At 35.6% G+C, this 21497-nt stretch overlaps 1 protein-coding gene across 1 annotated transcript in view; it reads left to right on the top strand.

Annotated features, from left to right (window-relative positions):
• The window catches only part of LOC140146850 (single-stranded DNA-binding protein 3-like), a 195232-nt gene extending 173735 nt beyond the window's left edge, over positions 1-21497 (top strand). The window contains 9 exon segments of the mRNA XM_072168769.1: positions 619-700; positions 2420-2455; positions 7045-7099; positions 10031-10081; positions 10870-10943; positions 11318-11390; positions 12345-12463; positions 13340-13398; positions 13400-21497. Coding sequence (XP_072024870.1) covers positions 619-700; positions 2420-2455; positions 7045-7099; positions 10031-10081; positions 10870-10943; positions 11318-11390; positions 12345-12463; positions 13340-13398; positions 13400-13448 — 598 coding nt within the window. The 3' untranslated portion in view covers positions 13449-21497.

Below are 21497 nucleotides of genomic sequence, written 5' to 3'. Positions count from 1 at the left end.
ATGCAATTTAAGAGTTGATGTTGATGATGTATGACAAAATTGGGTAATACAGAGATTTGCATTCCCTGTAGTATTTTGAAAGATAATACAAAATATTATTAATCTCAAGAAAATTCTACTCTATTTTTCTGTTCCATTTTCAGAATTTGTTTCATTCCCAATAAATTGGATTCAATCTGTCTTGTTGTAGTGTAGTAGTAGACTTGACACTTCAAATGTGTTGGTTATGTTTCTCTGTATATTTAGGCTACCTAGTCATGGTATTGTAAACGATTTTGTTGGTCCTGTTGATGAGGGTACCTTTTGATGAGGGTACATTTTGATGAGGGTACATTTTGATGAGGGTACATTTTGATGAGGGTACCTGTTGATGAGGGCACCTGTTGATGAGGGCACCTGTTGATGAGGGTACCTGTTGATGAGGGTAACTGCTGATGAGGGCACCTGTTGAGTAGTCATTAGTGGTCACAACCCAGCAGCACCATGTGATAAAAAACTAATTTAAATGAAATTAAAATATTTCTTTCCAATGTAGAATGTTATCACTTTCCACAGCCTTGTTTATATTCAATTTGTTAACTTGATATTTGTCTTTGGTTGTTTTCCTTTTACTTATAGGGGTCCTGGCGGGCCACCAGGGGGACCAGGAGGGCCAGGCGGACCAGGGGGAAGAGGTCCATGGAATCCCAACACATCAACGGTAAGTGTTCTATGAGGATGCACCAGGTTGGACCACAATGGGAGCAGCAAGGGGTCGGAGTAGGTGTGGAATAACTCCATATCCCAAATAATGTTTGTTTCATATTTAAGTATTTCAGAACATATCGACTGCTCAGTGCCAGAAGTGGGTAAGTGCAATAGCTGCCATGTGTAGAGGTACAATATACTGTGTGTAAATTGTATGTAAATGTTCACAGGAGAACTATTGCACTTGCCCACTTCTGACACTGAGCAGTCGATATCGCATCAACTATACCCCCAGAAGATGTCAAAATCTCTGTGTAACGCCAAAGAGAAAAAGTAATTGGTGGTTGCATTGTAATGTCCTATGGTATAGTTACGAGAAAAGAGGTTGTGAGCTAGAATAACAGTCAGACTCTAATTAGGTTTATTCCTCTTGGCTGTATTGTATAAACAAGATCATTTGCTATAAGTCAATACGGACTAGAGTTTCAAACAAGCATTACTGGTTCTAAATTGGAGAATGACCCAAATCCATTATGTCAAGGAATGGTTTTGGAGATATTATTATTATGATTATGATATGATCAAGGGTTGTGAACTGAAGGCCTATAGATAATTAAAAAAACTCATTGCTCTTCTCCATCTGACTCATTAGCTCAGTTGGCAGAGCATCGGTCCGGTGATCCTAAGGTCCCAGGTTCAAATCCTGGATGGTTAGTGAAATTTTTTCACTGGCTGTCATATATGTATGTGGAAACTTGTGTTAAAAAAAAAGTCCTTTCTCAGAAAGTGTATTAGTTCTGTAGTAAACAAGTCATCTTTTCAGGGACCATAACAGGTATTGCAACATCAGCCGTGATTGGATCAACATAGTGAGCAGAACATGATGGAGCAGAGATCAAAGATCTTTTAGGGCTATTACAAATAAATCATATCTTTTTGGAAGTCATGGGCATATTTGGGTATTTTATAGGGAAATATGAAATGAATAAGACATATTTCATGTGGAAATTTCTTTGTGACAAATTGCATGTGCTGATTGCAGCTTTGATTCCAGTTGTCATTGCCTTCCACAAAGATGTATGGAACTTGCTGTTAAAGCATACTTTGTACGCATAATGACTAACTTGAGTAAAACGTTGTTAATGACTATTATACATGTACATCAATCTTAATTGCATGGCAGAGTGCGGAAAATGGTCGCCATGTTTTTAGGGGGTATTAATGTGTAGTCAGTATGAATTAAATTATTAAGTACATTGAATTAAATTATTAAGTACATTTGTTGTTAAAAATAAAGCTTGGAAGTAACTTGATTATGAAATTTGACCAGGCTTTGATAATGGCTTTTTACACATGTGAGATCAAAATGTTGTTATTAAAGGTTTACCTTAACATATCTTGTGAATGTAATCATAATGTTAACTTTACCTTGTATCGCTTTGAGTTGGGTACGAGTCACATCACTGCATATTGTAGACTAACTATGGGGGCGCCATTCTCAGAATCGCAGCATGATACACTCGCGTATAAAGGCTGCACAATTTGAACACTCTCTGGTACAGAGACACACACTACCAAACTCGGAAGCGATACAAGGTACAAGTATTGTTCTATTCAAAGGCTGTACATGTATACAGAAAGAATTAAACCAAACTGTCTATGTAAAATGAAAAGTTGACCCAATTGATATTAAAGGATTCCTACTTTGTTTCTTTCATTCATCATAAAATAGATAAATTACTCACAGCATTCACCGGGCAGTTATCCTGTAAGTGAAATGGTTGTCATGGCGAACTTAGATGTATTCCTTCACAGATATAAAAATGAGGAGATTTATGAGGGGTGGCTTTCTGATCAGCATTTAGAATGGAGAGAAACTGGTCGTAGTTCCTGGTCCATGTTTATGATTCAGCATTAATACAGTAAGCTAAAAAATTAAGGTACCAGTTGTTTTCACCCCTGTATATCCTATATAGAGACAGATATGTCAAAATTAAAACAAGCAGCCAATGCCGGTACTCTTTAGCTCTTGATTTAATACCTTATTTGTTGAAATTGGTTGAGAATTAAAGAAACGGTGATCTAAATCCTAATGAAGACACGAAATCAATAGTTGCACTTTTGTGTTCTAATCAATGAAAGCATGAGGCTAATTTTAATGTGCTTATCAATGGAAGCATGTCGCTCTGTCTCTTTTTTTGCGAATGCTTTGTGTACAAATCAATAGGGCGCGTAATGGAGCAAACGACAACTTTTAAATTGGCATCTTCCTTGGGTTTTTGGATCGTAGTGTCTTGAACAATTGCAACGCATGAGGTCTTAACTTCGAGCTAAAAGATGCAGCTATTGGCTGATGGGTCCAATTTTGACATATCTGTCTTTATTTAGGATATACAGGGGTAAACATAACTGGTACCTTAATTTTTTGGCTCACTGTATGTTACCTGCTATGTAACTTAGCTTAATGCAATGACAAAAGTTGTGACAGAAAACTTCAGTGGCATTGGGGTGTTCAGGCACCAAACTTCAAAAGACTTAATTGTGCAATTTGAAACTAATTCCCTTCTATCCTTCCTGGGTACCTGTGTATGACAAATAAATGATGGCAAAGTATTAAATCTCCAGAATTTTATATCTGTGATCTGTGATTTTCATTCATAAAAACGGTTCAAATGATGTCCTGCATGTGTGTCTTTAGTGGCATGCTTGTGAGATAGGTGTATATATTTTCTAGGTGTAGCATCTCATACAAGGCACTGACTGTATTTCAATTCATGCACTTGATTAATGAGTAAATACCACTTAGCCACACACAAGTATTTGAGTGTACTAGTAGACTTTCAGCACACAACTTGTATATTCATTTTAGTATTCAACAACTCCTCCTATACCTTTGTACAGGAGCCAACCGTTGTTAATTCGTGATGAATCCACACTTTTACTGTAGCGTGATCTGCTGAACGCGAAAGCGAGACTACAGCGTTCTGCGAGAGCGCCAGTAAAATTCGTCATGCCTGGAACCTTTGTGCGTATGCTAGCTTACAAGTTGAATTCAGTATTTTCAGATAGCGGCTAAATTTTGCCGTTTTATTCTGTAGTTTTATTTAGAGAAATCATCGAAGTTTTTGTAAGGCTTAGTGACAATGATTAACTGACATTTCCCCGTGAAATAATCGTGAATTATACGATCTTTAGCTTCTTTTCGTTGTTGAAAGGATTCAATCATGTTATCATCGTTGTTCATCACCGTTTAACAACTTCGCGTCGTTCTGCCTGGTTTACTTACTCGGGCAGCTAAAGCTGCCCTCGCGAAGTAAACCACGCAGACGACGCGGCCGCATCGTTGTTAAACGGTGATGAACAACGGTGAAACATGATTGAATCCCTAATTGATTGTTAAGCTTTTTCTTCTTTATATATTTTTTCTGGTGTGCACGTCTTTGACTCGGGTACCTGATATGTGCAAGTTGTCAACCGTGGTGGCTGATACATGTTTTACAAAAAGCTAAAATTCTTATAGTATATTAGTATTTAGCAAAGTTTTTAAAGGCAATCTGTTCATTGGTAGTCCATTTTACTTCCAGAAGAGAGTGACGTCAGTACTTCGTCCAAGTTACTTTGCGCATGTACAGATGTACCGCCTTTGATCTTGTGTGTAAACACACCCGTTCTTTGAGTTAATGCGTGTGATTTAATACCACGCACATCGGAGCACCCACTAACGTCACTCTCTTGAGGAAGAGAAATTGACTCTAGTAAGGAAGTAGTACCTTGTAAACATTTGGAATATATTCCTATATTACAACATGTAGATATTTATGCCAAGTCTGTATGTCTATTCACTGAAAGCATGTTTGTTAAGTGTTGTTTGGTAATCACTTATAGTTATCGAAAAAGCATCATTATCCATTCTATCATGTAGATGATACTGGAACGTTTTGTTGATAGTATGTAATTATGATTCACTGAAAGAAGAATGTTACTCTTGTATAATTAAAGACAAAGATAAAGACAATTTATCGCGTCTGACGTCACCTGTCAATCAAACTCGAGCACGGTTTGTTTACAACTGTCGTGATGATGACTTGCTGAACGCGGATTTATTGCACCTTTCGACATGCAAACCATCTCAAAAGTTAGGTCTTTGTAGTGGGAAACTTTCTTTGGTGAAGGCACCATGTCCACAATGCCTAGAAAAGCTGCTTTTTGCCTTGTAAAAGTACGAACTTTTTCGCCATTTGCTGCTATTCCTTTTCTCCGATCAGCACCAGATAGATCGGTCTTCCTTTCTGCGCTGCTTAACCTGTGTAAACCAATCAAGGATCGTAATTGACAGTGACATCAGACGCGATAAATTGTTTTTATCGGTCTTTAATTGTAGCAACTTTTGATGGTGCCTTGGTGCCCAATGAAGCAAAGATGTTTCTACATTTCAAACCAAATTTCTATTTCAGCATAAGTGTAGAGAAAGACGCAAAACAATTTTAGGACGGGTGTCTTCTGATCCCAGTTGGGTTACATAATGACTGAGCTGTGTTTGTTTTTTCTTTGAATGAAATACCCCTCCTTATCGGCAAAATATCTAATTCTCAATCATAAGAGCCAATTTGGGTACGCACCATATTTGCGTTGAGCATACTACGCAAAGACCACATGCTTACGGTGCAAGCGCATGCACTTAGTTTAATGTCAAAATTTCAAATTCGGTTGATACTGCATTTTTACTAGGAAATTACTAAATTAGCCACAATTCATCTATAGGCTATATTTCTACCTCGAGTCACCGGCACTGAAGTTCAGCGCGTTCTACATTAGCTTAACGTTACTTGGTGCTTATACATACTTTTACGCGCGCGATCAACATGCTGCATATGTACACGCAAGAAACCATGCTAAACCTACGCAGCACATGCTAAACTTCAAGCTAGTGCCGGTGACTCAAGGTAGATATAGACTATATTTACAAAATTACAGTTCCTACTGAAATGGGATGTTTTATAGAAATCCGAGTGCTACTGTCAAGACCTATAATTGGTTATATTACACTAACCAGTTGCATTGCTAGCGGTTCGGTGATTTTTGATCACCCCACAACTTCTCTCAATCGCTCTTAGTATGATACAATCACGAGAACTAAAATAGAAATGCATCTCCGTAGATTAAGTCCTAATTAGAGCAAAAAGGGATAGGATTTTTTTCCTTCAGAATATATCTTTGTGTTCAATAAGTCTGTACTTTTAAGTCTCCTAATGTGAAGCATGCATCCCTGTGCACAGTATGCATGAAGTAATTTGACAGATGTGTTAAGATAGTGTCAAATAGTGTGTATATCTGTGTTAGTGTGTATTGATGTGATGATATAGGGTGATGGTTATGGATTACTTCAAGTACGTTTCTAGCCTAAAACCTAATTTTGCACAACTTAAAGTGGCCTGAAATTGCCCAAAATCTGTTGTACTAGATACATGTTAAATTAGGGGAATTTATAATGGCTCTAGGCATTGCAAGAAGCATGAACTCCTTGTGAAATGATTTTAAACTGATTGTCAAGGCAAAAGTGAGATGAATTTTTTTATAGAAAGTGAAAAAATGTAAAAAAAAAAACACTTGTAATATGTAGTATATATAGAAGTGTTGATCACAGATAGATATGACAGATTAAGTGCCCAAGCTGATACATTAGTATACTAATGTGTAGTTTATTCATAATGGAAGGCAGAACATTATACCTTCTAAGGATGCCAGATTTTCTTCAATCATAGGATTTCCTACTTTTTGTTACTCAAAGTGTCTGCACTTTTATTTATTTTCAATCCATTTTGAGGCTTTATAGCCCAAATTCACATGCTTTTTCACATTCTTGCAAAGTCACTTCAGGCCACTGGCATCCATGGACCTTCAAAGTTTAGCACATGTACAGTTTTTGTTTCATATGATTAGTGAATGCATGCAGCAACTTCGTGGAAAATGACCAAGAGAAAAAAAGTATCACTGTCCATGCTTTCTCTTGAGAGGCAGTTGAATTCAGACAGCCTATGATTGTGAGCAGACAGCTGTGATAAACCATTTTTATTTACAACAGGAGTTAATTGTGTTTTATGAAAACAGTCATCTGCTCTGCTCAAAATTACTTCTTTGCTCTTTGGACGAATTGATCAATTTGTGAGACAAATTATTGTATGCAGAAATTGCTGCTAGTGTCTTAAGTTTCTAAATTTGCGAGATGAACAGGTTACTTCAAAGTTTGATCCGATTGCTGGATAGATCAATGCTGATGTTCTTTTTCAATGCTCAGCTTTTTGTTACGATGGATGTCAACTGACCATTGTGCTTTATTTGTTTTTCTTTTGTTTATAGGGTCCGCCTGGTGGAGGTGGGCCTCCCGGTACGCCTATCATGCCTAGCCCACAAGGTAAGCTTACTTGATACTGCAAACCTGTAAAAATTGCACATTTATTTTTGTATTTGCAAAATATTATGACTTGGTCACAATATACCACATTTGCACACTTGGAGTTCTCAGTTGTTCGTATAAAAACAAACATTTGTATGCATACAGAGTTATCCTGATTCAATGGGCTATAATTCCATTTGAAATACACACTTCCATGTATCCCATGGAAGATTTTGCTGAAGTCTTTCAGAGAGGGAGACTTTCTCATCCTTTCTCTCCTTCTTCAGCGCTTTGATACATTTTAAATCTCCAAACTGGAAACAACTAAAACTACCAAGTGAGCAAATGTAGTGTGTTGTAAGGCAATTTTCAGGTTTCAGATGAACCAACACATTTGTGCACTATTTGCCTATAAAAACTGTCATATTGGACATTTAGGGCATCCCAAGTTCCAAGGAAGAAAACAGATCAAGTTCAAACTCTCATTGTTTTACACTGCAATATCTAGTTATTCCTAAATGTTGCAACAAAGCTTTGAAATGGCAAATTTAGGATTCTAGTATTTGAGAAACTAGACCGCAATGAACAAACGTGAATGCGGTACATGAATGCACAATGTCAATTTGGTGCCATTCAAGAGTGCTTACTGGCACATCACATAACATTGCATGTTTACATACCGTGCTCATGTTCATTCAGCTAGTGCTGTCTACTGTGGTGACCATTTACCATGGATTCACAAAATGCCACTGGTCGTACTCAATTACATCTGTTGTTCTGCAAACATGTGCAGTGGTTGGTTCTGACCTACTTTCAATTCTTAAAAATGTGTGTGAAAATACATGGATGTGGTAAATGGTCAGTGGAAGTGCTGGCACAGGTAAGACAACTGTTACTGAAAAGAAATTTGCGGAAAAGATGGCAGCATATATTTTATTGGAATCAGCAGGTGCCAAAATAAACCAAATTGTTTGTTGTGATAAATGATTTAACAATGATTTCAAAATGGACATTTCTTAAAATGATGAATGTGTATCCCAGCAAACACAAAGCATTTTACAGAATTTATTTTGATGTTGAGATATATGAAGGAAATAACATGTTTTAATAACACTCAATTAAATTTAAGTGTTGACAAAATATTTTGCAAGAATGTTTGCTTAAAATATTTTGCAATAACATTTAAAATATTTCATGACCATTATAAAACCTGACATTTAACGTATTAAACATTTTTACCAAAACATGTTTATGATTTTTTAAAACATTTTTGTCTTTGCTGGGATTCTAATGATGTTTTATTGTTATGCTTATTATGAATATGAATGTATCTCAGGGCTCCCACAGAGTTTGAAAAAGTGAAATTTTAAAACTTAGAAAAAGCTGTAGAAAAGTCAAGTAGATCTGACTTTGATCTTGGAAAAGACATAGAATTTTACATTGAAACTCTGTGGGAACTCTTCAACTAGCATCATCATCATTAACAACTAACTGCTTTTGCACAATCATATTACTAACTCTTAAGACCTATGCAAATAAATTTATTGGCCTAGCTCTTGTGATAAGTGGGAAGAAAAGAAATAGTGATAAATAACATTCTGTACTAAAAAGTTATTGGAAATGTTTCAGTTTATTTGGCTATCCTTGTTGGCCCCCATTTTCAGAAAATGTTCTTTTATAAATTTGGAATAATTCTGGTATACCCTGCGCACAAGTGTAATCCTTACCCTAACCCCAACCCTAATCCTAAAAGATAGGCTGTGCAGGGTAAACCAAAGTTTTATTGAAAACAGGGTGAACAGGGTAAACCAGAATTGTACCATAAATTCTTGTTGAATGTTAACAGGTATTGTTTGTATGATGTGTGTTTTTCTTAGCATCCCATAGTTTCTACTTGTATCATACGTACTATGTGTCTGTCGTTAAGAAGGGTTGAAAGAATTTTTCTGGGTAAATTTTCATGCTTTGCTTTTGAGTATTACATCTTCAACATTGGAATTTGAAAAAGCTTCTTTTTTTTCAAATAAAAGTTGCGATTTATTTTCTCTAGCATTTAGCACTGGAAAGGGTTTCCGGGTTTTAAAAATTACTTCGAATTATACAAAGTAATGGTAAAATGCAGTTATCAGAGACTTATTCCCGCATTTTCCTCTCCATAAATGTCCATGACAAAATTGAGACAATGCTTTTGGGCTTTAAATGGGGTGCCTGGTTATTGCACAGGATGAAAATGGTGGCCTTACAAATTACTTTCAGATAGTCTGTTTCACTTCAACAGAATAACATGAATGACAGAGAAAATAAAATATAATGACATATATATTCATAGCTAATTTGCTTATTAATATGACTGCTTGATGCACTTACTAACAAATAATTGAACAAGCTGTAATAATATGAATTGTTGCTGTTGCATTTTATGTTGGACTAATTCTAGAAACAATACACATGCCTAATTTTGCACTTGGAAATGTTTGTCTACTAGATGGATTTTCATCATATTTTGAGTAGTGTCAATTCTGTGTTACTTTATAATGTTTTGATGCCATATTGGTTTCTGACAACAAACTTAGGCAATTATCAAATAAAAAAAAAAGAAATTTAACTGAACTAAATATCACTCTTTACAATTGAATTAAAAAACATTAGTGCATCTAACTCTGATAAAGTGATGAGCACGCGAATGTACATGACTTTCTAAGCCAAAATTGATCAAATCAGCATTAATTCGGGGAAACCAAATCTCACAATATAATATTTGCACCGTACTAAAGTAGTTCATAACATAATCTAATTTAAAGCCAAAAAACCTCACAAAAGTATCATCTGCACCCAACTTATTCATGCATTTGCTTTGACATTTTGGAGGATGAAAATGGTCACTAACCCCAATGATATTGTGTGCATGATGGGCACTGGATAATTTGCCACCATTGTTTCTACATGCAGGCACCCCACAAGGCATAGCGTCAGATCGGAGAAACTCAAGAGGAGGGAGAGGTGTGTGGGAATGTTTTTGTACATAGGGTGATCAACTGCCAAAATGCATTATGGGATGTTAAACCATGTGCATTATCAATTTTAAGATAGGTCGTAGGATAAGGGTCCCCAACCTTTGTGCGTATGGATGCGCACATATCTGAGTTGGTGTTCTGAGCGTGTGTGGGGTATTGATGTGTTGCGGTAGGTGGGTGTGCATGTGAATGTGTCGGACCCCTAAATCAGTTTTCAAATAAGTTATTAGAACTCGAAACTCCTTGATTGAAAGCATCTTTAACTTAAGAATAGGATTTAAAATAAATTTAGATAATAATTTTAAGGTAACTGTTTTCTGCTGTTGCCGTTGATCTAATTGTAATATTTAAGAAAGCGTAGGGTTTTATTGATCAAGCGCATGATCATTGTTATAACAATGTCAAATGTGATGTGATAGCTACTGTTTCTGGTAGCAACCTGTTCATATGTAATGTTTTACATTGTTGTGTAATCATAGTTTGGTAGTTGGCAATTAGTATGTGAATACGCTAACATTTTGATTAGCGACTACTATGTGTCACTGCATGATTTAGTATAGAATGCTTTTCATGTTGTAGTGATTTTCATTCTTTGCACCATTTTCAATTTACAGGTTTTTAAACAATTTGATTCAGGTACTAAAGGTACTTAATGTGATTGCATTCCTACCAATCACAGGTTTAAGAAGGTTATACTAGGGAAAGTATTGTATACGGTATATGTAATTTATAGAATGCGTTTGTAATCACTGATTTATGATTTTTGTTCTCTAGATTCAACCAACTCTGGGGATAATATGTACACAATAATGAAACCTGTACCGGGGGGACCTGGTATGGGACCAGGGGTGAGTAAAGCTAAACTTGATTCTAAACTTTATGGTTTTTGAAACAAGGAACCAGTCGCCTTACTCGAGTGATTGGACTTGTGTCATTTTACACTTTTGAGTTATATGTATCTTGTACTATCGAGTCTGAGTTTTGCAGGGCGGGGTTGTATGTAGTGGTCAAATTGTGATGGATTTTTGAGGTTAACTACTTTCTTATACCAGTAATAGGAGAATCATTGTTGAAATATGTTGTCATCTTTATTATTTTGGAACAGAGCAACAATCAGTGTTTCTACTTCTGGGACATGCCAAACATTATGTGTGAATTTGTGAATTGACTTACCAACCATATATTTTTTTGAATGTCTATCATTTATCTCTTGTCCTTGTAGAATTTTCCAATGGGTTCAGGACCAGACGGACCTATGCCAATGGGAGGCCAAGACATTCCCCCTGTAATGAATGGTAAGTAAAATATTATTCAGATACAGAGCGGATAAACTTGGAAATTAAAACTTTGCCAAGGACCTCTTACACTTGCTAGTAAAAGGATATTTGTCACATTTCAATCATTCAGCCAAATGCTCAATGCAAGCTCAGGCATGAGAATTTTCCTGCTTTTGCAGGATTTCCTGCTTTTTTGTGGTCCAAATTTCCGCAATTTCAGCCCGTTTTTGGCCTTTTTAGCGTCATTTCACAAGCCTTTTCAGGCTTTTTCAAACTTTTCAGGTTTTTCATGGATGATCATTCTCATGCCTGCAAGCTGATGCAAAAGAAATGCTACAGTTATCTTCAAGTGGGTGCATTTTGATATTTTAAGATTACATTGTGCAAGGTAATTTCATTGACTTGGAACCAGGAAAGTTTAAAATGAATTTTCAGAGACATTATTTGTGTTAATATTACATACATAATGTCATTAACTGCATATGGCAAGTTGAGTTTCCATCTGATGAGCAAAGATAATATGACATCTAACAAACTTCATCTTAACTTCATGTGCATTACTGACCAAATTATTAAGTTCTATAAGATTTATAGTGCGCTACACACAGCCACAATACCTAGACGTTGATTCACAAGCCTCGGCACACTTTACATAGAGGGCTATACGTTTTGATCCAATCAGAGATATATAGTAAGAACAGTCAGTAGGGCTGAAGGGGATTTAGCTTAAAATTGCCAAGAGATCTACAATTTCTATTTTAATTGGTTGCTCAGATGATTTAATCAGGTAATTAACCAATCAAGGGCACTGTAAGAAAGGCAGAGCCAATGAGGTTAATGGTGGAATCAACATTGGATGATAAAAGATATGTTGCAAAGCCAATTATTTTCAGGTCAGAGTAGACATCTGTTGATGTACAAAATTCAGTAATAGAACATTGTTTTAACAGATGTTATGTGTTTGTATTTCAGGTGATATGGACGGTATGCCAAAAAGTTCACCTGCCAGCAATCAGCCTGGTGGACCAGGGACACCGAGGGAAGACAATGGAGACATGTCAGGACAATTGTTTCCACCCTTCCAAGACAATGTAAGTCAATCAAATGGCTTCTTTTAAATATCCAATTTTGCTGAACTCATTAAACATGTAAGAGTATGTGTGTACATTTTTTTTCAAGTAAAATGAGTAACACTTCAACAGATGTGACCAGATTAACAACCTTATCTCTCCCCCCCCCCTTTATCCAATCAAAATAAGAGTTTCTGGCATCAGAAGAAAGCTCAAATTTTTCTCTTCTCAGTGAAATATTAGGTCTGAAATATGTTTCATTTAGATGTTATCAACTAAAAAGTGATATCCTCCCCCTGGTGGTTACCACACATACTGTTCTATGGGTCATTGTGAAACGTGTTTTCCTTCTAATATCAAAACTGCTAGTGTAATTCTGTGGCTCCATGAATGAACCTGATATCCCACACAGACACTAAACTGAGAAAAATCGATTTGAAGTGTTTACTCAGTGCATGCCTCTATATGTGAGAAAAATAATACTGCCTTCAAAAAGTTTGGTTATCCAGGCTCTTGGTTTTTTTTTATCAAAGACAGACGTGTTACTCTACACATCCATGACTACAGCTCAAAAATTGTGAAATTTTGGGATACCAGGTTCATGCATGGGGCCACAAAATTGTACTCAGAATTTGGGAATGAGATTTGTATGGTACAGGCCCTAATGTGAGTTACAAAATGTAATATGAAAAACTCTAAAACCCGGACTCTCCCCGCTCACCTTTAAAACCATCTTTAAATTACTGTGGAAATGTTCAAATTTGCACAGTATACAAAATCGGGCCTTTAAACATGTTAAAAATACAAGTATTATTTGTAAAACACACTCTCCTGGATGAGTAACACAGAAGTGTAAATATTTACATATTTGTGTTGTATTTTTTAATTTCTTTGCAGGATCAGAATGAATCAGCAGCGATACTTAAGATCAAAGAGACAATGCAGGAAGAAGCAAAAATTTGAAAAAGACACTCCCTCAGACCATCCGGACTATTTCATGCAATAATCAATACATGATATACAGGCCAATCTGAACAACAAAATAGCAAATTATTATGGGGGTTTATATGGATTGACCTCTTTGGAAAGGTCAACCAGTGACCTTAGGAAAGGTCAACCAGTGACCCTTGAGAAGTCATGCCCTTTGGAAAGGTCATTGTCTCATAGAAGGTTGTGTTCTATTGAAGGGTATGTATGGATCAATCTTTTTGGAAAGGTCAATCACCCTTTGGAGCTCATGACCTTTGGAAAGGTCAGTATCCCATGGGAGGTCATCGGTGAAAATATATTTGGGGTTTATATGGATTGACCTCTTTGAAAAGGTCAATCAGTGTTTTTTGACAGGTCATGTTGTGTGGAAAATTCAATGACCTTATGTGGAAATTTATATAAAGATGACCTGACCTTAGGATTTCAAAATGAAATTGATATGGTTAGCTGCCTGGAAAGCAGAGTGTATTCAAGACCAATAACCCAACCAATCACCACTGCTGATAAGTTTGTCCAGACAAACAGCCAGCCAATCACAGCCGTCAAGAAGTTTGGACCCAACAAGGGTTCTGCTGGTGCTGCTTCATCTCCAGGAAGTTGTTCGGAGTGCATGTGGATGTACATCAAGTCAACTAATGCTTACATTGTATTCTTTAATGTGTAAGCATTGATAGATGTTTGGCTTATGCAATGCTGGAGATCGATTATCAAACAACGTTGCATTTCTTGTTTGCGTCCTCGCTACAACAAGGATATCAAGTCAATCATTTTGTGGAGCAGAAGATGCCAAGATGGGCGGTTATCAACAGTGGTTTCATCAAGTCATTCAAAATTAGCCCTTGCAGCACAGGATCATGATGCACAACTGCAGATTTTTTTTTTTAGTTTGAATTATTTTTTATTTTGCATGTGTGCTATTTTTGTATTACTTATGATATGTCAATCCAGACTAGCTTTGTGTTGGGACATACATTTTGGTATTATATTTTTTGACCAATTTTCTTAGATTTGGAACAAAATTACCTGTAGTATGTTGAGCATTAGTGGTGTAATAATGTATGAACAGATGAAAGTGTGTGGACCAATCGCAAGCGGACGCAAAGTGAATTGTATTCTTCTGTCACAAAAAGTGTAGAATAACTCCAAAAATAGGGTGATGAATGACTTGAAACTTGGTCAACACATAGCTAGTCTGGAACAATTTATACTTGATAACACTGGTATTCATTCCTGTGTTTTATAGTAACACTGCATCACGTCGCTGATTCTCACTCACCTTCAAGGGAAAAGTTCCATATTTTGTATACACCGCTGTATAAAACCAGTTGATCTTTAAAGTATTCTGGGTATTAAATGTTACCTCACATCATCCGTAGGGTTGGTTGGTTGGTTGGTTGACACATGTGTGATTATAATATTATGGAACTTTGACTGGAGAGTGTAGAATGTTCCCAACCATGGTAGTTATGCCATCCCTGGCCAGTTTGTTAATCAGTTGATTCATTTTTTGGATCCTTTAAAGATTTTTGTTGATTGTATTTATTGAAATCATTTTGCAGGCATATCAACAAAAATACAGGGTGTGTAAAAAAAACCAAGCAAAACACTGAAATGACCAAACCATCTTTCATTTTTGTTGTGTTCATAGGAGCACCATATAGTTTATCTAGAGAAAGAGATATGTATTGAACAGTTCTATGTTAATATGACCTTTGTAATTTTACAGAGGCGAAAAAAAATACTGTCGTCTTAAGTATTACCACGAAAAAAACTCCATTCTGCATTTTATTTAAGATTGATTATGCAGCTGTTGCCATAGAAACAAATTATGTATTCACAAACTTCCCCGTTTCTGTTTCGTGTCCATTCAGCCCAAGTTCAAGCTATTTGTGTCTTCAGGATACGAGATTTGAACCAAATTTAAAAATGTTTTCAGGGAGCACACTTGCATTTACAACACACACATAATTACTGTATTGTTCCTAATAAATACCTCTGTGCTAATAATACCTCAACCATAATTTTGTCAATGAAAAAGTGACCGAAATGCAGAATTTCCATTCCATATCATGCGAGTAAGCTTAAAAGTGGGATATGCTGAATGTCCGATAGTGCAAAATTGCTTGGACAAAACTTTCATCCAGTTCATTGCCAAATAATAGTTCATTTTAAGGACTAAGTAAATCACATTCTTGCATAAAAATGCACTATCATATTATTTACTGACAACACACTGTCTTTATAATGGGACCGCCATCTTAGATTTGAACCCTGGAAGTGAGTCGTATTTCACAATTTCCAGCCCAATAAACTTTTTTCAAATATCTCACACTCGAGGAATTTCTTAGGAACAATACTGCATTTGTAATTATTAGAGGAACATGATTCAAATATGAATCCCCATTCAAGGTGCAGCCACCAACAATATGAATTCATCCAAATATTTATTATTGCCCAATTATTTAAGATAAATATAATTGCGAGATTTGAGATTTCTTGTGCCAACGCTTACTTCCTTAATGTACACCGATTTAATCAATTTTAAAATCTCTCTACTGTTAACTGGTTTTGATGAATTGGTTTATGCTGGTGTATGTGTAGAAGTAAGCATTGGTGTAGGAAATCCCAGCCTCTCAAAATGTCAATTTCCCAATGAATTTTCGCAACTTGCCACAAGTTTAATTTGGAAGTGAATGTTAGCAACAAAGTTGCCGTTTCCTGGGATGCATTCCACAAACATTAATTTACAACACTTTGCAAGTCCAAAACCAATGTAAATCTGCCATAAAATGTATGTGTTGGAGTTATGGTAGGTCTTGACTTACGATGAGTTATACATGGCTTGGGAAGTGTTGTAACTGTTAGTGAAATGCACCCCTGGTCTTGATGCAGTAGCTTCTTTAAAATCTGTTCTTGTTAAATTTGTCAAACTTTAGAATTTGGTCTTTTGACCTTTGACCTGAGGTTGACCTTTTTGTATAGCTTATATCAAAATACTGCCCAACATGTACCATAATGCACATGCTTTCTGGGCTGTTTTGATCAGTTCCTCACTCCCCGGCTATAAGCCAAGCCTTATGTATGGTCATTAATATTTGAAGTAATAATAATAATAATTATTAATATAATAAAGCACTGCCAATGGTGACTTAATGAATAATTGACAATAATAACAACTTAGTTATAACTTATGATCACATGGTATTTATTAATTTATTCTTTTTTTCCAGTGAATTTGACAATGTTATCACTGGAATTAGTTTCACAATTCCAAAGATATCTTCCCTCTCTGTACATCTGTTAAGAATGTTAGCAGTCGGCTCAAATAGTATACCTCATTACACATTCTATGCTATCTGCGAATTACTTGTCCCTACTCCATTGATTTGATCATGTTCAGAAACGCTCATTGGTCGAAGCTTTATAATCTAGCATCAAGTTCTCAGAGGAATTTGAGGATTTTAAACCAATACATCAGTATTGCATGGTCTGTTGTGCTTTTCAGTTTCTGATAAATAAATTGGGAGTTCTACAATCGGATATAAGAATCAAAATGACCATTAATTTGATTGGTTACAGATATTAAGGCGGGATTTAGAATTATAGGCACAAGTGTGTGAAGCAAATGCCATTACTATGATTAAACTTGGTGCAAATTTTGAGTGGCTGTTACTCTTGGTTATCCATAATTGTATGAAGTATTCATAATGTAAGCCAGCAATGGCATTATACGTTCTGTAGACCATAATAATTGGAACAATAGGGTCCAATGGTGTGCTTTGGAGTTGGAATTGATAGGTTTGGAGTTAATATATTAAAATATGAAAAGTACATGTTTGATGGTAAACATGTTCCATTTTATGTTTCATGGTCTTGCTCTTGGAGAGGGAGACTCACAGCAACGCTCCATCCAATTAAGGTCTTATGAGCATTTTCCAAGATGGAAAGCAAAGCTAGGAATGGTGATGTTGAGAATGAACTTTGTCATCATAAATATATAATTGTATCATCCCTAGTACTCATTTGTACCAATTATGAGATAGGTCTAGGCAGTCAGTTTATGCCATTGATGTTGCAAAATTGAAGACTAGAACATTGGTAGTGCTGCTATCACATCAGTTCCCAAAATGTGCATCTTTTATTCAATACAATGGACCACTGATGAGTTTGTATTTTATTTTCTCTGATCTTTTGATCCTCGGTATTAATTTTTGTACAAGGCTGAATTATTCGTATTGGACAACAGAACAATATGATATCAAGAAGCATATGTTTTGTACATGTGGGTAAATAAATGAGTATTTATAATATTTTGGATCTATGCTGTTTCAGTATTTTGGATTTCTATCTCAATGATTTTAGCTTCTTTTTTTTGCTCCAGTAACCATGATTTTGAATATTTTCCCGAAGAATTATCCTTCTAGGATAGTGGCGAATAAAACAAACAATTTGCTGAAGGATCTTTAAGGTTTTATCAAGAAGTGAAAATTGAAAGCAAGAAAAGAAATCAAAAGCAGTGCAGATCATGTTGTAAGCCCAAATGTTGCAGTATTATAATGATCTTATTTTGTTCTGGCTAAACTCAGCTTGTACTCATGCGAGACATCATTTTTTATTATTAACTGCAGCTTACTAATATATGCTCATTCCCAAGGGGCGAAGTTCAATGATTGTATGATTATGCTTGTGCAGTTGACAGTTTCACACAATCTGTGCATTTGTGAGTAGCATTGGTCTTCGGTCTTGGGGTTGAGTCAGTCAGTAACTTGCAGTCCATGCACTCAATGAAACTCAATCTTGGACTCATTTTAGGGCAAATATTTACTGCCATATATGAATTACTCATTTGATGGTTAATTTCTTAAATTATACCATGGTTTGAATCACTGGTGTTGTAAACAAAAATATCATCCATATTTTAGTGATTCGTCCATTTTGGACAATTAAGAGAAAATGGAGATGTACATATGCAGTCTTTAAGTGTACAGATGTGATGACAAGTGTAAAATGTAGATACACATTTTAAAAGAAAACTTGAAAAAAAAAGAATTTGCAAATTTGAAAAAAAAAGAAATATATCAGATCTTCTTGGTGACGAAATTTTTTTTTTTCCCTCCACAAAAATGATCCAAATTTTCCTGACAGATTTTAATAAGGAAAAGTGAAATAATAAGACGAGAAGTGCGGGATTCCCCAAAACTTTTATACCCTTGTTTGTATTGAGAAAAAGGGGGAAATTTTTTCTTGTGTATAAACTTTGTATGAGGCGCAAATGTGGACGAGATGTGAGAAAAAATGGAAACTTGTGTCCTCAATTTTATTTATCAACAACGGTTATTGTGTATGTAGATGATACAGAAATAAAAAAATATTGTGTTGCTATTGTTCTGTGTATGTTGTTAAATAATTCTCCTTTCTAGCTTCTAGATGTTCATGTCGGGAGCAATGTATTGGGAGACGCCGCGGAGACGGGTTTCAAAATGGGTGAAGATTTGTTGTTGGTCAAGGCGAATAAAAAAAGTGTTCCTTTTCTATGACTATTTGTATCATTTATTAACTGACAAAAAGCTGAAGTATTCTGCAATATGGTGCTAAAGCACATTACAGTGACCTTTTGTACCTTTCAAATGACCTTTGAATGACCTTTTGACTCGGATGGGTAGTGTTTGGATTCTTGCACTGTGAAACAATACTACTCGTTGAAAATTAGAATTATACCAAATTTTTATTTGCATTTGAAAAAAAATAGGAATCATGTGAAATCTTTTTATATCACTGATCAAAAAATTGCGCCTTATGTAAAGATGACACATCGGTACTATTTTGAAGCCCGTCTCCCGGCCTTTTTACGAGGGGATAATTTATATCCCGCTCGACAAAAATGAATAATACAGGGATATGACTAGTTAGGAATGTACCTCATTTGTTACGGCACCAAGTTGTTGGGGTTTCACTATTTTTAAGTAGACCAAGTTTATGTTTCTTTTTGGATACTAGTGTTGTAGCTTTAGATTGAATCTGTATGTATGCTAATGTAAGAAAACTTGTACAATCAATGTGAGAAAATTATGCCCACAAAATGGCGCACCAAGGCTGCTGTTAGTATCCTACGCATGCCGAGTTATCATATATTATTATTACAAAGCGTTGTTGGCATGCGTTGGAGATTAAGATCAATCTTGGTGCACTTATTAATGATGTCCTTTTGGTTTTTTGTTGCCTGCCTGATCATGTTAAAAAGTGAACAATTTTTGTTTCACATAACCACCCCCTATGTTCATACAGTATTGATTTGGTGAGATAATAAATATGAACTATTTTACAAAAAGTCGGGTTCAAACCCTTGCATCTCTTGCTGTTACACTTTTATGAACAGCTTCAAAAGGGCATGAACCGGGCATTTTGAAAATGGGAATTTTTTTATAACTTGTATAATGGTATGAAAACGACCGCATGCGTTCGTTGTATTGGTTTTTCACTTTGATGTCAGCTGACATTATACTTATTCATCTTTCTACCCCTAATCTCAGAAATGGTATATGCTACCTGCAGGATACTCAGTATGCATGGAATGTACCATTATGTGAAATTAGGGGTGTAAAGGTGATGGGTGATGAAGCTGAACCATCTTTTTAAACCATATCACTATTTAATATATTATTCCTATTGCTGTGCTACAACTGTACAGGTAGATCCACCCTTCTCTGTAATACATTGTAAATACACATGGTGTCGGTAATGACCCTAAAGGTCAAGGGTCACGACACATAATTTGTTCAGACATTTTGATTGTCTGTGCTCTTTGTAGTTTTCAACAAAACTTTCATTTCTTTTATTTTTATTTTTTCTCTCGACATCTTTGTAAAACTGACCACAATTTACGAGGCAAAGGTTGTACAGTATAATTAATATATTAAAAGAAACAGTAGCACCTTTGTGTTATGTGGTTATAGTGTATAGGCATCATCAGCATTGTTTTAACTTATTTGTGAACCAGTGGTTGAACACGAAGGTCTTTGAATGAAAAAAAAAACAAGATATAATTTATATATTTTTCTTTTGTTTTCTCAATTTCGACAGTTATTCTGGTGTTTTCACATGCACATTCTACGTCAAAATAACCCCGTTGTTTTTGTTGTTTTTGGAGGAGAAACATTTTATGCGGGTGATTTTTTTTCTGAGGGACCTCTTTATTGTCACATGAAATTCTGTCGCATGTGTGATGATTGTGTGCACTGATGCTATGTGGTTAGCTTTTGGAGGAAACTGTGTTTTCCTAACATTGTCACATACCTAGGAAATTAAACATTTCTTTACTTTGATTTAAGGTGTACTTATATTTAGACTTTTAATGGAATCTTTGTTTCAAAATATTGCAATTTATATTGCAAAATCTAGCAGAAAATATTTGAATTTTCTGTGATTTTATGACGTTAATTTGAAGTTCAGTAAAATAAGCCACAGGCAACTCATTTTTTTGCGTAAGGGAGACGACCCCTCTGAGTACTGCAGCAGATTGTACTTTTTATGCTGCGTTAAAAATTACAAATAATTGAAATTGAACCCATTGTGAAATGGTTTTCCACGTAGTGCCAAGTGCATACAGTTATCACACACGTATCTTTTCTTCTCTATGTAGTGTAATACTATACCATTATAAGTTGTGTCCACCTTGTAACTATCAGTGTAGGATGAGATTATCCCATATTAAACACATAAATAACCTCATCATCAGGGTAAACTAGACCAACTCATATATAATACATTCAGTAATTTGTACTCTGGGGTACCATATTTAACACATTTTTCAGCACAAAGTTCCTCTTGATGATGATCTCATCATTAGGGTGCGTTAGACCAACTCATATACAGTATACGGTGAGTAATGCAATAGGGGTGTGGAATTTAACACAAGATTCCCAGTACAAAGTTCATTTGATGAGGTTATGTATGTGTTTAGTGTTGTATGTCCACTCATATGGAGTAGATGAGTTTATTCTCCTGTCCTGTGTAGAGGATGCAAAAGTCATCATGTCAATAACAAAAAAATGAGGAACAAACCAAA

The sequence above is a fragment of the Amphiura filiformis genome, chromosome 1 (genome assembly GCF_039555335.1).
Source record: "Amphiura filiformis chromosome 1, Afil_fr2py, whole genome shotgun sequence".
Classification (NCBI taxonomy): domain Eukaryota; kingdom Metazoa; phylum Echinodermata; class Ophiuroidea; order Amphilepidida; family Amphiuridae; genus Amphiura; species Amphiura filiformis.
The sequence above is the reverse complement of the archived record's forward strand: the minus strand, read 5'-3'. Positions and strand labels throughout refer to the sequence as shown.